Genomic DNA, 17,127 nt, shown 5'->3' with positions numbered 1-17,127 from the left:
CTCTCATTTATTAACCTCTGGACATGGTACACCTCATACTTGTTTGTCAAACCATCATTCCCTTGGTCGATCTCCAACAATAAAGAATCAACTTCTGAATCGAACATCTTCCCATATTGCTCAAATTTTAATTCCAAATTCCTAGATGCACTATTAATTTTGATCACTTCCTGGCTACAATCAATAATAACCTTTTCTTTATCTAACCAATCTATTCCCAGAATTATTTCAGTACTCAAGTCTGGCACAACCAAAAAATCGTGTTCAAATTTTTGTCCTTTTATACTAAATTCAACCAAAATCTGGTTCTTTACCGGCTTGCTAGTCTTGCCAGTAGCACCAACAATTTTTACACCCGTCACTGACATTATTACTATTCCAGGCTCATCACCAATGTGTTCGAAAAACGACTGGAAGATTGCGCTTATCTGAGATCCAGTATCAAGAAGTACCTGCAATTTCACATTATAAATTTCAACTGGTATTACAGTTTGTTTCACTGTCGAATGTTTTTCATTGTTGTGGTCTTCCCTAAGCTAATCCGGGTCGACTATAACATCATCCCAAGATATGCTTTTAACATTCACCCCACCTATATCTGGCGGTTTCTTTGGTTCCGGGAGTTCATTTAATTACTTCAGCTCTTTGTAAAATAGACCCTGAGTCGTCAGGTGGATCTTTATTTCTTTGTTCAGTCTCAACATCTGGATTTTGTTTTGAAACTTCGTCATCATGAGGTATAATATTGCAATAGCTGTATCCCCATTATTTTCACTAGTACCGAAATATTCGTCATCTGAACTATCGTCAGAATCCGACCATTCTGGATCGCTTTCAGGTTCTAACATAAAAGCTTTTCTGAGACAGGCACTAAGTTCTCCTTCTGCATTTTCGTCAGGTTTAGATTTTAACTCAGTCTCCTCTTTCGGCAAAACGGTCTCATTACCAGCTTTACTCACATCTACTGTTACTTCATATTTAGTGTAATCCTCGTGGACTTCAATTACTTTCAGGTAATTACCTGCCTCTTCCTCACAGAGCCTTTCGGTAGCAGCTCGTACTGTTGGCGGATCGTTAACAGAAGTTACTTCCTCGTCAATGCTTAGGATTTCATCCTCTAATTCCTTCCTATCTTTAATCATTGTCCTATCGGCAGCACGCGTACTCAGCGCGGCGCTGTTTACTCTCTCCTCAACTTTGGGCCACGTCACCTTATCGACGTCCCTATTATCTCCTTTTTCACTAATTAACTTCCTTGCCTCATACTCCTTCTTAAAATCCTCCCACTCACATTGCTTTAGGCCCTTGTACAGATCATCGATCTGCACACACCAATCAGTTACTTCTGCTAGTTCATTCTCGCCATTTACTTTATTGCTAACACTGCTAATCGCACCTCTCTGTGTATCTACTGTTTCATCTACTATTTCCCTCGCCACAGAATTACCACTCGTAATATATTCACCAGTTCTTACGGCAATGTTCGTACCTAATGCTGCTGCATTGCTAGCGGCTTCTATCTGAACAGCTGTTCTGCTAGGCTGGGCCGTTGCCCTCTGATGCTCCACTCGCCTGTTAACATGTAGCGCTCTGTGCGGCGCAGATGACTCACTAGTGCTCGCACCTGACGCTTGGTCCGCAACTACGCGTTTCGTCGTTCCACGCCTGTCTCTAACCTGTCTCATTACTTTACTGTCAGTCCGGTAATATTTCTTAAATCGGGGCCGGTATGTATTGTCCGCTTCCGTTTGGCCCACAACGTTCGCGGAAATCAGTTTCCCGCGTCGTCATTATTTTGCACGGTGTACCCTCTACCGCGAACCATATAACTTCCTCTTCCTCTGCCTCTGCCTCTACCTCTCTGTATCATATTGATGCGAAACCCATCGCCGTCATTTCTCTCATCATTATTACGATTATTTCTATTGCCAAAATTCTGATAATTGGCACGACTTTCGCGCCAGTGGTCTTCGTCTTCGACCCTTTCGAGAAACGCTTGGAAGCTGCGATGATTGCTTCCCACATATCTCTTTGAATCTTCCGGAAGCTTTTTATATATCTCCCATATTATTTCAGAATCGGATCTTCTTCCTCTTAAATGTGTCAACTTTCGGTACCAATATTCGCAGAAATCTTTCAAAGAATTCCTGCCCCTGTTATCATGAAGTTTGGCCATGATAAACTCGCGCTACAAATGATCCTGTTTTTGTCTGGACCAATATTCTTCCGTAAACTTTTGCTTAAATTCTTCGAACGTCATTCGTTCGGTATTCAAATTAATTCCCCAGCGCTTAGCGTCACCTGCTAAGGCGCTAATTACTACGTTTATCTTTTCCTGATCAGACAAGAGTTCAGGAAATATTCTCTCGCAATTTTTGATGAAATCTAACTGATGCCATCCGTTATGTTTCTTGGCGGGATCGAAGCGTTCCTCACCTTCCAACAGCTTCGTTAGTGGTGTGCCATTATATACAACACCAAGTCTATCTTTAATTTTACTCTCAAGATCGAAAATTTTGCCTTGAATTTTGGAAGTATTTTGTTCACAGTTTTGTACACATCCGGTAACTTTTTCGCCTAATTCTCTTTCAGTGTCTGAAACTGCCTTTTTCAACTGTGATATTCCGTGTTGACATTCGTTTACGATCTCAGTTTTAAGACCGAAAACCTTTTCGTCAACTTTTGTTCCAACCAGAGGCTCTACTTTCTCTTGGATGTTGAGAATTTCAACATCAAACCTACTGTTAATGTCGTCAATTTCCCCCTGCATAGTATCCATATTTTTGTTAATTGTGTCAATTTCAAATTTCATAGTATTTACTACAGAGCTTAAACTACCCACTTGTTGTTCTACCTGTTCTATTTGTTTACTAATTTTAATTCCTTGTTCTTCGACCTGTGCTTTAAGCTGACCAACGTGTGTTTTAAGCTGATCATTCTGGGTTTTGAGCTGATTACTTTGAGTTTTAAGCTACTCATCAACGTGTCTTTTAAGCTGATCATTCTGTGTTTTGAGCTGCTCAGCAACGTGTGTTTTGAGATGATTATTCTGTGTTTTGAGCTGCTCGGCAACGTGTGTTTTAAGCTGATCATTCTGTCCTGCAATTTGTTTGGTTAATTGTTCAAATAAATCGTTCATGCTTAAAATTTTCGCACTGTTTTGCTCTACGGAATCGGTGTGTTCCGATCCTACTTCAAAAGTTTCTTTCGGTTCTTTCTTTATTGTGGTGAATCAAACATGTCAGTGGATTCGTTCACGTACCCACTATCATCTACAAAGTCATCCCCTACTTCTTGTTTTATCCCTTGCTGTGTTCGAGGCAATCTCGACATTTCAATCTGTTCGTTAACATGTTCGTGATATTGTATGTACGCCAACTGTCTTCTGCTAACGCCATCTGTTATCTGGGCGCTTAAACTCCTGCTATTGCCATGCGCATCTTCCATTACGCTCGGCACATCTACCCTGTCTACTTTCCTGTCCATACTGAATGCAAATTACACCACCCTACTGTACTTGACATTCACTGCTATTTATTTTACTGAATACTATTGCAATACGTGCCACTGACCATCCACTGTTCGGTATTCACATTAATTTTTGACCGACAACAACTGGATGTCCTGTCACCGGGAAGCCACTTGTAACGCCTACGCTCTCGCGTACGTTAACTCTTTGAAGCCTGTACTATGGTAAGTTGACGGGCTTCACCTTATAAGAAAGGATTTTAGTAAATATGTTGACCACGTGTACCTGAATGGAGGCAAAATCAGACTTACACTCACTCAGTAACAACAATGATACGTCAAGCAAGTCTAAAGTGCAACTACACGTTAGGACGGGCAAGAAACTTACACAGTAGATGCTACCAATTGTTAATAATACAGTCGCCAGCCTAATTAGGCATTAAGTGAGTTTTTTCCTTGTACAAGTGGATGTACGTACAAGCATAACAACACGTAGTAATACTGCATTATATGGTAAACTTGAGAACCAGAAAAATCTACTGAACTAATATTTTCACTTTCTGTACTAATTTGGACAAGCTATAAATACACAACATTACACTATAATTATTACTACAAACTGCGTTTTGTCTATCGATCCGACTGAAATCGGGCATAGGTTACCCTAGAAATAGCACTTTTGAAACACACATACAATGTCAATTTTAAGAAGGGTAAAACACTGATAAATTTAGGTTTTATATTGACTTTAACTTTGTTAGTCAAATCAGTTCAGTACACTTCAGAATTCAAATGAATAGAAAAGAAAAAAAGAGGGGGGGGGGGACCCTGAAACTGTTATGATCACTGTAGTGAAAGTTTGATCATTGAGAGCCTTAAGCATTCTAGATTTCCAATATATGATTTACCACTCTTTTTGTCTTATTTCCTGCTCATTTAACTACCGTTATTTTTGTCTCAATTTAAATAAACTTCATTACTAAACCAATTTCAATATTATCTTCCAACTTGCTCAGACCTATATTATTCGTCCGGTATTTCATTAACAACAAAGTTCTTTAAACATCATTCTAATATAGATAGGTCTGCAGGTAATTATTATTAACATAAACTTTAAATCTTCATCTTGGGACACTCGGATTGCACAACATGCGGAAAGGACCCTGTCTAGGTTAGTTGTGAGGATAATTAATTGATAGGACAGTTCAGGTAAAGTTTAAGTTATTATTGAACAGTATGTAGCAAAAGTGACACTGGTCCACAACAATACAGTACTGAAAGTTTCAACCTGTTCGTATCGATGAGGCGGTCGGCAGGCGACGAGATGGCGAGGCACAAAGCACACATGCAATTACAGCAATGGCTCTTGAAATATTGGCACCTCACTTCTTCATAGCGTCGCAATACTTTTCCATTTAGTGCCTATGGAATATTGCCATGCTGTATAGACGTCGGAAACAGCGCATCCGAGGCTCAACGAAACCACTTTTTCCAGGAGAGCCTCCTCGATCTAGCACGTGTTTCTCAGATCGATGCCCAACTCCGACTACTACTGCTGAGCCCGTTATGCCGTACCGCGCCCGTGTGCATTTTCCCGCGCTCGCCTGCCTCCACCTTTTACCGCTCCCCTACAGACAGGGTATTCACCAAAGGTTTTACATTCTACATATTGTAATACATTGCCTACGTATGGACCAGGCATACAAATACAACTTTCACATCTTACAATAGTTCCAACATTAGGTACATTTCCCTTCGATTACAACATTACTTGAAATTTGACATAAATATTAAAATTTACATCGAAATTTGTTTATAGCTTTTTCAACATAATGTCATGAAACAAAAAAGAAATGAAACCAGAATATCGATTATACTAATTTATCGAAATTCAGAAGACAAAAATTTATTACATATACAATAGTATAACGTTAGTGTTGTTACAAGCTGACTGCCGAACGGTTCTCCTGCCTTCCAGCTACTTCTCTACATAGTTGCCGCTCCAGCTAGGACAACTGTCGCACCGTTATGCCAACTTTCCAATACTCTCGTCATGAAGGCAGCCGCCTGTGCTTCCCGCCGATTCTCTACTCTCATCTATAGCTCGTTGTCTGTGCGGAAATGTTGTCTTCATAGCCAGTAGTTAATGTGAGCAGAGGTGAAACACAGAGGGTGCCAATTACCGTCTGTAGTGCGGGTGATCGAACACTTCCCATCGAAAACTCTGCAGGAGCATTTTCATTGCCCCTGCAGATTGCGACCGAGAATTGTCACGAAGTAGGAACCGTACGACAGTTCTGTAATGTGGGCTGCATAACATCAGACGAAATCTCTCACCAGGTCCTCATACTTGGCGGGAGACACTATTTTCTACTCATCTTTATGTGCTCACCATGCGCTCAGGACTGAAAAGAGCGACGTGATGCAACCGACAGGGCTACTAGAGACACTGTCGAACTCATATGTGCAAAACTTTGTTAGATTTTCACACCGGTTTCCAATTTTTGACAGATCGGAACTTACTTTCCGAATATCCCTCGTACATCGCGCGTAAGGACCACGAAGATAAGATATGAGAAATGAGGGCTCATACTGAGGCGTACAGACAGTCGATTTTCCCTCGCTCTATTTGCGAGTGGAAAGGGAGGGGAAATGACATGTAGTGGTACAGGGTACCCTCCGCCACGCACCTTACGGTGGCTGGTGGAGTATCTATACATATGTAGATGAGTGTGACGAGTCCACGGTGGCGTTGGGCAGAATTGTTGTGAAATTTGGTGCCAGTGTGACATCATTAACCCAACCTACAGCTCACATGAACTTTTGAGCGATGGTTTTTTTTCGCATGTGTTGAGACCTTGTTGTTTGAAGCATCGCCGAGCTCGAGGGTGACGTCACAGGGCGCCACGCTTTTGGAATATTACAGAGGAAGGTTGTAGGCGCCTTTGAGTAAATTTCAGACTCATGCGTAAGAATAGGAGGCAGTTACGGGGTTTCGAAAAAGTGGTCCTTTAATTTTGTTGCCAAGTGTATTTGGAACAGTGTGTGAAAGGTAGCAATCTACGTCGCCACAATTTGTAGATGTGCGGGACCTAATCACCAGTGAGTAGATTCAGCGGGATATAGCATACCTGAAGTTATTTGTGGCCATTATTTCTCGACCATTTGAGGCCATTATCAAGGCAAGATGCTGTGTTATTCAGCACTAGTGTTGTTTCTTCTGGGTGCGCTAATTTTATGTTCAGTATACTTCATCCTCAAAGGAAAAGTACCCGTGCTCATGAAGAAATACAAACGTTACATAAAACGCCTAAACTTAGTTGTCGACGTACTGTAGGCAATACTGCTCATTTTCTTTTATACTTTCTCTTCTAAAGACGCTGTGACACGCCCTAAGGTTAAACTAGTGAAAACGGCACAACATATGCAAGCCAAAAACTGTTCCATACCACCTCTGCTTTTTCTCGTGGTGAAATCTGTTTCTTTCACTGGCATTATAACGGAAATCTGAACAGTGAAGAAAATCGTAATTTTTGGAACTGTGCTAAAGAACATGGAGAAAAAATCATCGACCATGCAGGTAGTAATGACATTATGAAGTGTAAACTTCTCAAAAGGAAGAGAGACCTTATCATCTTATCTTATTCAATAACGTTCTAGTAGTAATGCAGTCAGCGAAAATCAACGAATTACTGCGTGAATTAAATGGGTATTTCTTCTACTTGCTGTTCTCTTTGGTGAAGGATAGTTAAATTCTTCTTTATGGACGTTTCAACATAAACAGTGTGTCACATCCCTCCTCACAATACTTTGTGGGGACTTTTTCACATAATGTGGTGGCCACAATCAGTATGTTGCCAACTTGTCATCCCTTTCTGGCCACACAGAAAGTGTGAAATAATCACGACAGATGTATGAAAGGGATAGTTATTGGATCCGCTCTCGTTCTCGCTATACGGGGTTATTCGTAAGTACCTCCAGTGCTTTAGAAGAACATTACAACACATACAGAAAAATGACACATATCAGTAGATAGAGCATCTCTCGAAGTTTCGATTCATAAAACGCGTCGTGGCTTAGTATTAGAACACACCACTATGGGGCAGAAATGTCAGAACACGTGGACAAATCATCCGCTCCGTATAGTCGCATCGAATTACTTCGCGCCTGTAGATAGGCACCTCAATGAACAGCCTTCCAACGCGGGGTGTTGGCACCGCACCTCCGCAGCCAGCAGCAACTTTATTGAACTGCAGGTACGTGCTCTTCCACCTCTGTTGACGTTTACCGCATCACAAATACTGGCTACTATGTGAGTTAAAAACTTGGAGACATGCTCTATCCACTGATATGTGTCTATTTTCTGTACATCTTGTAGTTCTCGTGCAGTCGTCTTCTGAAACCCTACAGGTACTTCTGAATAAGTATGTATACCATCATGTGTCCAATGCAAGTATTTAAGAAAGAATATTGAAGAAAATTCAACAATAGAATATGTAAATAAAATTTCCTTTCAAATTAATAACTGGCTTCTTGCAAATGGCCTGTCATTGGACTTAGAAAAAAGACAAAAAATGCAATTCTGTACTCCACAAAGCCTGACCACACTATTAGAAATCATGTACGAAAGTTAACCAAAAAATGAAGCATAACATTTTAAATTCTTAGGTGTGTATAATCGTAAGAACGTGAGCTGGAAGTCATGGGTTATAGATGCTCTTAAATGTCCAAGCTCTGCAGATTCTGTCTTAAGTTTAATATTTGATTTTGAAGATCAAAAGGTCAAAAAGTTTACTTACTTTTCCTATTTTCAACCACTACTGTCTTACGGCATCATATTGTAGGGTACCTCGACACTCAGGAAGAAAGTGCGTGTGTGTTGTGCAGAAGCGTTCAGTAAAGATAATGTGAGGTATTCACTTCAGAACCTCTTGTAGAAAGCACCTTAAACAGTCCAGGATTCTGGTAACTGCCTCACAGTACATCTACTCCCTTGCCAAGGTTGTTGTCAACAGTCAACCACAATCTGCAAACAACAGCAACGTTCAAAACAGCAGAATAAATAATGACTTATACTACTCGTTACGTCGTCTCAGCTTAAAATCCCTATCACTGTGCAGAGACTGAGTAAAAAGAAACAAATATATCTTTTACTGACACTTCACATCTCACTTTTAATCGGTGCTGCATCACCTTAATATGACGTGACACGTTTTTGTATCTACAATCTGCAAACAGTAATCCTCCTTTTCAGGAAAGCATCGTCATCACACAACGAACATAACTGTTAGTTAGTGATGCTGTGAACCTTGTACGATCAGCTTTGAACAGACAGCTGGAGTAGTCGAAAGAATATGAACTCATTATCTGTTCATTTAATTGGTCTGTATTATAACCGAAATTGTAGCCTCTTATCTGGTGTTCAAAATTATAATGGGCAGTCAATAGTAATGAGACAGTGGAAAAAATAAGGAAACTGTTTATTATTTCAAAAGTAATCGCTGTAACTGTTAATACAGTTATCCCACTGCGAGACAAGATGGTCAGTGCCTTCATGAAAAAGATTGTAATTGCCTATGGAAACACAATTGTGCCCAGCCTTGCACGTCTTCATCCGAAGCAAATCAACGGCCACGAACGTCTTTCTTCAGGGCTTCAAAAATATGAAAATCACATGAAGAGAAATCAGTACTGTATGAAGAATTGGTAAGGGCTTCCCAGAAAAACTTCTGCGGCGTACTCGAAACAACCATGGCAACATGTGGGCCCATCCACGGTGTACGAAAAGAATGGCATTCTAAACAGCTTCCACTCATCTAAATTGTTTTCAAGGGAATCTTATACTATTCTTCCTGCACGATAGTGGCAAGTTCACCTAATGATGATGGAGGTGGATAGCGATCACGAACCCTTCTTTCCGAAGGAGACCACCAAGTTTCAATAATACTGCGATCTGGTAACTGAAGGCCAGTGGAGATGCGACCATTCATTCCATTGCACACGAAAATACACTACTGGCCATTATAATTGCTACACCACGAAGATGACGTGCTACAGACGCGAAATTTAACCGATAGGAAGAAGATGTTGTGATATGCAAATGATTAGCTTTTCAGAGCATTCACACATGGTTGGCGCCGGTGGCGACACCTACAACGTGCTGGCATGAGGAAAGTTTCCAACCAATTTCTCATACACAAACAGCAGTTGACCAGCGTTGCTTGGTGGAACCTTGTTGTGATGCCTCGTGTAAGGAGGAGAAATGCGTACCATCACCTTTCCGACTTTGATAAAGGTCGGTTTGCAGCCTATCGCGATTGCGGTTTATCGTATCGCGACATTGCTGCTCACGTTGGTCGAGATCCAATGACTGTTAGCAGAATATGGAATCTGTGGGTTCAGGAGGATAAAACGGAACGCCGTGCTGGATCCCAACGGTCTCGTACCACTAGCAGTCGAGATGACAGGCGTCTTATCCGCATGGCTGTAACGGATCGTGCAGCCACGTCTCGATCCCTGAGTCAACAGATGGGGACTTTTGGAAAACAACAACCATCTGAACGAACAGTTCGGCGACGTTTGCAGCAGCGTGGACTATCAGCTCGGAGACCGTGGCTGCGGTTACCCTTGGCGCTGCATCACAGACAGGAACGCCTGCGATGGTGTACTCAACGACGAACTTGGGTACACGAATGGCGAAACGTTCTATTTACAGCATCATGATGGTCGCATCCGTGTTTGGCGACATCGCGGTGAACGCACATTGGAAGCGTGTATTTGTCATCGCCATACTGGCGCATCACCCGGCATGATGGCATGGGGTGCCATTGGTTACGTCTCGGTCACCTCTTGTTCGCTTTGACGGCACTTTGAACAGTGGACGTTACATTCAGATGTGTTACGACCCGTGGCTCTACCCTTCATTCGATCCCTGCGAAACCCTACATTTCAGCAGGATAATGCACGCCCGCATGTTGCAGGTCCTTTACGGACCTTTCTGGATACAGAAAATGTTCGACTGCTACCCTGACCAGAACATTCTCCAGATCTCTCACCAATTGAAAACGTCTGGACAATGGTGGCCGAGGAACTGCCTCGTCACAATACACCAGTCACTACTCTTGATTAACTGTGGTATCGTGCTGAAGCTGTATGGGCAGCTGTACCTGTACACGACATCCAAGCTCTGTTTGACTCAATGCCCAGGAGTATCAAGGCCGTTATACCGGCCAGAGGTGGTTGTTCTGGGCACTGATTTCTCGGGATCTGTGTACCCAAATTGCATGATAATGTAATCACATGTCAGTTCTAGTATAATATATTTGTCCAATGAATACCCGTTTATCATCTGCATTTCTTCTTGGTGTAGCAATTTTAATGGCTAGTAGTGTGGTTCTGGACATTGGGAGTTGTGCGAACAGGGGTTCTGTCGCCTTAGAATGCAGCAGCACCATTGCGAAAGAAACATTGTACCTTAGGATGGGTCTGATGAGCCAAAATGGTCACATAACCCTTGGCAGTAATGCGACCTTGCAGAGTAAGAATGGGGACCATGGAACACCACGATAAGGCTACCCAAATTATCACCGAAGCCCCGCCATGTTTGTCTCTTGGGACGTAACCTCAGCCAGAATCTGGAAACAGTGTGAAACAAAACTCATCTGATTAAATGACATTCTTCCATTGCTCCACAGCCCAGGTTTTATGCCTTTGGTACCGCGTTTTCCTGTTACGGCTATTTGCATCTCTGGTGTATTGTTTCGGAATTCCAGCTCCCCCTGCAATGCCCAGCTTATGGAGCTCTCGTTGTGTAGTGCTGGTGCTGATAGGGTTCGCATTTGCGACGTTCCATTCTGCAGTGACATTTTCAGCTTTCGTCCTCTTATTTTTCGTCACAATCCACTTCGTTGAACATCCGTTACAACCGCGCAACACACACTGTCATCTGCGCTGTGACTTAGCGGACGAAGTTTTTCCGCTTTACGTGTATGTGGTATAAATCTTCGATACGGTGCTTCTTGTAACACCAGACATTTCGTCTACCTTCGTTACGGAAGCAGCTACCATAAAAGCTCCATCAATTTTCGTACGTTCGAATTCACTTTGCTCCGACGTAATGCAATCACAACACACAGAACAACGTTCTGACCGCGACTGACGTTTGCAACGAATGAGGACGTTGTACAGATGACGTTGGTGGTCAAATACAATAGCGCAACCTGCAGGCTTGGCTATCATCTGTTCAAACGTATATTTCTCGCAGTGTTTACATATTTTTGTCCAACTCCTGCAAATTCGGGCGTGTCTCAGGGAAGTATATTGGAAGCGTTGCTGTTCATGTTGTACACTCCTGGAAATTGAAATAAGAACACCGTGAATTCATTGTCCCAGGAAGGGGAAACTTTATTGACACATTCCTGGGGTCAGATACATCACATGATCACACTGACAGAACCACAGGCACATAGACACAGGCAACAGAGCATGCACAATGTCGGCACTAGTACAGTGTATATCCACCTTTCGCAGCAATGCAGGCTGCTATTCTCCCATGGAGACGATCGTAGAGATGCTGGATGTAGTCCTGTGGAACGGCTTGCCATGCCATTTCCACCTGGCGCCTCAGTTGGACCAGCGTTCGTGCTGGACGTGCAGACCGCGTGAGACGACGCTTCATCCAGTCCCAAACATGCTCAATGGGGGACAGATCCGGAGATCTTGCTGGCCAGGGTAGTTGACTTACACCTTCTAGAGCACGTTGGGTGGCACGGGATACATGCGGACGTGCATTGTCCTGTTGGAACAGCAAGTTCCCTTGCCGGTCTAGGAATGGTAGAACGATGGGTTCGATGACGGTTTGGATGTACCGTGCACTATTCAGTGTCCCCTCGACGATCACCAGTGGTGTACGGCCAGTGTAGGAGATCGCTCCCCACACCATGATGCCGGGTGTTGGCCCTGTGTGCCTCGGTCGTATGCAGTCCTGATTGTGGCGCTCACCTGCACGGCGCCAAACACGCATACGACCATCATTGGCACCAAGGCAGAAGCGACTCTCATCGCTGAAGACGACACGACTCCATTCGTCCCTCCATTCACGCCTGTCGCGACACCACTGGAGGCGGGCTGCACGATGTTGGGGCGTGAGCGGAAGACGGCCTAACGGTGTGCGGGACCGTAGCCCAGCTTCATGGAGACAGTTGCGAATGGTCCTCGCCGATACCCCGGGAGCAACAGTGTCCCTAATTTGCTGGGAAGTGGCGGTGCGGTCCCCTACGGCACTGCGTAGGATCCTACGGTCTTGGCGTGCATCCGTGCGTCGCTGCGGTCCGGTCCCAGATCGACGGGCACGTGCACCTTCCGCCGACCACTGGCGACAACATCGATGTACTGTGGAGACCTCACGCCCCACGTGTTGAGCAATTCGGCGGTACGTCCACCCGGCCTCCCGCATGCCCACTATACGCCCTCGCTCAAAGTCCGTCAACTGCACATACGGTTCACGTCCACGCTGTCGCGGCATGCTACCAGTGTTAAAGACTGCGATGGAGCTCCGTATGCCACGGCAAACTGGCTGACACTGACGGCGGCGGTGCACAAATGCTGCGCAGCTAGCGCCATTCGACGGCCAACACCGCGGTTCCTGGTGTGTCCGCTGTGCCGTGCGTGTGATCATTGCTTGTACAGCCCTCTCGCAGTGTCCGGAGCAAGTATGGTGGGTCTGACACACCGGTGTCAATGTGTTCTTTTTTCCATTTCCAGGAGTGTATATCAATGACATGGCACACAATATTAACAGTAGCCTCAGACTTCTGTAAGATGAAGCAGTTACGTGTATTGAAGTATCTATATAATAGAAGCTGCACAAATATCCAGTCAGATCTTGAGACGAGCACTTAAGACGGAGCTTCTTCAAAGAAATAAAACCAAAAACCATGGTGGCGATCTCCATTCCCTTGCCGCCCTTCAATCTGGGCGAGTGACAGGGTGAGGGGCGGGGAGGGGGCTTACTGTTTCCTTCCAAATTTCTCACATTTGCGCATATGAGTCCCGCCCTCCACGTGACGTCACTCAGTCGATAAGACGTCACCCGACCAGTGGTGGTCGTGGTGGTGGTGGTTAGTGTTTAACGTCCCGTCGACAACGAGGTCATTAGAGACGGAGCGCAAGCTCGGGTTAGGGAAGGATTGGGAAGGAAATCGGCCGTGCCCTTTCAAAGGAACCATCCAGGCATTTGCCTGAAACAATTTAGGGAAATCACGGAAAACCTAAATCAGGATGGCTGGAGACGGGATTGAACCGTCGTCCTGAATGCGAGTCCAGTGTGCTAACCACTGCGCCACCTCGTTCGGTACCCGACCAGTAACAAGTTTGAACATCACTATAAAGGTGGCAGACTTTGCTCCAGGCGGACTGCCACAGCCTGACGAAGAAACGTATGGATACAGGGTTATTACAAATGATTGAAGCGATTTCACAGCTCTACAATAACTTTATTATTTCAGATATTTTCAAAATGCTTTGCACACACATACAAAAACTCAAAAAGTTTTTTTAGGCATTCACAAATGTTCTATATGTGCCCCTTTAGTGATTTGGCAGACATCAAGCCGATAATCAAGTCCCTCGCACACTCGGCGCAGCATGTCCCCATCAATGAGTTCGAAAGCATCGTTGATGCGAGCTCGCAGTTCTGGCACGTTTCTTGGTAGAGGAGGTTTAAACACTGAAACCTTCACATAACCCCATGGAAAGAAATCGCATGGGGTTGAGTCAGGAGGGCGTGGACGCCATGACATGAATTGCTGATCGTGATCTCCACCACGACCGATCCATCGGTTTTCCAATCTCCTGTTTAAGAAATGCCGAACATCATGATGGAAGTGCGGTGGAGCACCATCCTGTTGAAAGATGAAGTCGGCGCTGTCGGTCTCCAGTTGTGGCATGAGCCAGTTTTCCGCGGGCTACGCGTGAAACTTCCTCGCACGCGTTCAACCGTTTCTTCGCTCACTGCAGGCCGACCCGTTGATTTCCCCTTACAGAGGCATCCAGAAGCTTTAAACTGCTCATACTATCGCCGAATGGAGTTAGCAGTTGGTGGATCTTTGTTGAACTTCGTCCTGAAGTGTCGTCGCACTGTTATGACTGACTGATGTGAGTGCATTTCAAGCACGACATACGCTTTCTCGGCTCCTGTCGCCATTTTGTCTCACTGCTCTCTCGAGCGCTCTGATGGCAGAAACCTGAAGTGCGGCTTCAGCCGAACAAAACTTTATGAGTTTTTCTACGTATCTGTAGTGTGTCGTGACCATATGTCAATGAATGGATCTACAGTGAATTTATGAAATCGCTTCAATCATTTGTAATAGCCCTGTACTTTCGAAAACTCGAGTTTTAGTTCAGATTTGATGCGGACTGTACACCGAGAGAATCATTTGCGTTTAACCTCACTCTGAATTCACGCTATCAATAATCCTGAAAGTTGCATTTTTTTATTTGAGGGTTTGGACTAAACTGTTTGCAGACTGCTTCTGGAGGGTGCGCAGCGGCCAGAGGCTGCATCCCTCCGTGGTGCGGGACTCGCTGAGCGCCCACTCGCTGGGCCAGTGCGAGCGTGACTGCCTCAACGCGCGCTTCTTCACCTGCCGCACCTTCAGCTTCCGGTGAGTACTCCCTCTGCCATCTCCTCTTAACATTTGAGTCTGTTAGTTTAAACATTCTTTTTTTTTATTTCGTCTCCCAAAGGAATGGATCTGCGCCAAAGAGGCGGTTCGCGTGTTGCTTGTAGGTATTTGTTTTCCCATCGGCGTATGCGGAGCCAAAGACAGGAGTTACTGCGGAGAACATTTCTGTCCCTTAAGACCAGTTAAGCATCTAACTACACCATCCTGATCAGCTTAAAATGTTGTGTTAATTGTTGTTGCTGTTTTGGTGCTGGTAGTCTGCAGTCCGAAAACTGGTTTGATGCAGCTCTCCCCGCTAATGCGTCCTATGTAAACCTCTTCACTCACTCACTCAACTACTGCTTCACTTTCATGTCCATCGATTCTTATTACCGCAGTCTGGAGTAATTGTAGATAATCTTTCCCACCTGTATTTTATGCTTCAACCTTCAGAATTTTAAAGGATGTATTCTAGACAATAAAATCAAAAGTGTACTCTAAATGTGCAAATGCAATAAACTTAGACTAAAGAAAGGCAAACCTATCTTCCAAGAGGAATAGTAGAACCCGTATTGTCTCGCGTGTTCCTTCTTTTCTCTGGAAATCAATCTCATCAACCTTGTGGTCGGGTTCTTCCAGCGGTTCCATTCTCCTGCTAACAATTCGTGTCAGTAGTTTGCAACCATGACTTATTAATCCGATGGTTCGGTAATATTCGCTCTTGTGAACATGTCTTCTCTGGAACTGGAATCATTACATTCTTCTTGAAATCTGACTGTATTCCGCCAGTCTCAATAATCTTCACACTGGACTCGCATTCGGGAGGACGTCGGTTCAATCCCGTCTCCAGCCATCCTGATTTAGGTTTTCCGTGATTTCCCTAAATCGTTTCAGGCAATTGCCGGGGTGGTTCCTTTGAAAGGGCACGGCCGATTTCCTTCCCAATCCTTCCCTAACCCGAGCTTGCGCTCCGTCTCTAATGACCTCGTTGTCGACGGGACGTTAAACACTAACCACCACCACCACCACATCAATAATCTTGTATACCAGGTGCAAGGATTTTGGGGCGAGTTGTCTGGCATAGCGATAACATACCGGGTGATCAAAAAGTCAGCATAAATTTGAAAACTGAATAAATCACGGAATAATGTAGATAGAGCGGTACAAATTGACGCACATGCTTGCAATGACATGGGGTTTTATTAGAACTAAAAAATACAAAAGTTCAAAAATGTCCGACAGATGGCGCTTCATCTAATCAGAATAGCAATAATTAGCGTGACAAAGTAAGACAAAGTCAAGATGATGTTCTTTACAGGAAATGCTCAATATGTCCACCATCATTCCTCAACAACAGCTGTAGTCGAGGAATAATGTTGTGAACAGCACTGTTAAGCATGTCCGGAGTTATGGTGAGGCATTTGCGTCGGATGTTGTCTTTCAGCATCCCTAGAGATGTCGGTCGATCACGATACACTTGCGACTTCAGGTAACCCCAGAGCCAATAATCGCACGGACTGAGGTCTGGGGACCTGCGAGGCCAAGCATGACGAAAGTGGCGGCTGAGCACACGATCATCACCAAACGACTCGCGCAAGAGGTCTTTCACGCGTCTAGCAATATGGGGTGGAACGCCATCCTGCATAAACATCGTACGTTCCAACAGGTTTTTATCAGCCAAGCTGGGGATAATGCGATTCTGTAACGTATCGGCGTACCTCTCACCCGTCACGGTACGAGTTACTGACGTTTTGCTGTCCAGCGCCATCTGTCGGACATTTTTGAACTTTGTTTTCTTTTCGGTTCTAATAAAACCCCATGCCATTCCAAGCATGTGTCAATTTTTACCTCTCTACCTACATTATTCCGTGGTTTATTAAGTTTTCAAATTTATACTGACTTTTTGATCACCCTGTATATACCTTCCTCATGAATCAGTCTATCTACTACTGAAAACCGTATCAAAGACTCTACCATAGATCCTAAGATTAGTTTT

The 17,127-nt window shown here is 44.2% G+C and overlaps 1 protein-coding gene across 2 annotated transcripts in view; it reads left to right on the top strand.

The window, feature by feature from the left end:
* LOC126184867 (uncharacterized) overlaps positions 1-17,127 on the top strand; it is a 516,759-nt gene that overhangs the window by 410,690 nt on the left and 88,942 nt on the right. For both annotated transcript variants that reach the window (XM_049927486.1, XM_049927487.1), the window contains one exon: positions 14,993-15,131. In XM_049927486.1, coding sequence (XP_049783443.1) covers positions 14,993-15,131 — 139 coding nt within the window. The remainder of the gene's footprint in view (positions 1-14,992; positions 15,132-17,127) is intronic.

The sequence above is a fragment of the Schistocerca cancellata genome, chromosome 4 (assembly GCF_023864275.1).
Source record: "Schistocerca cancellata isolate TAMUIC-IGC-003103 chromosome 4, iqSchCanc2.1, whole genome shotgun sequence".
NCBI lineage: Eukaryota > Metazoa > Arthropoda > Insecta > Orthoptera > Acrididae > Schistocerca > Schistocerca cancellata.
The sequence above is the reverse complement of the archived record's forward strand: the minus strand, read 5'-3'. Positions and strand labels throughout refer to the sequence as shown.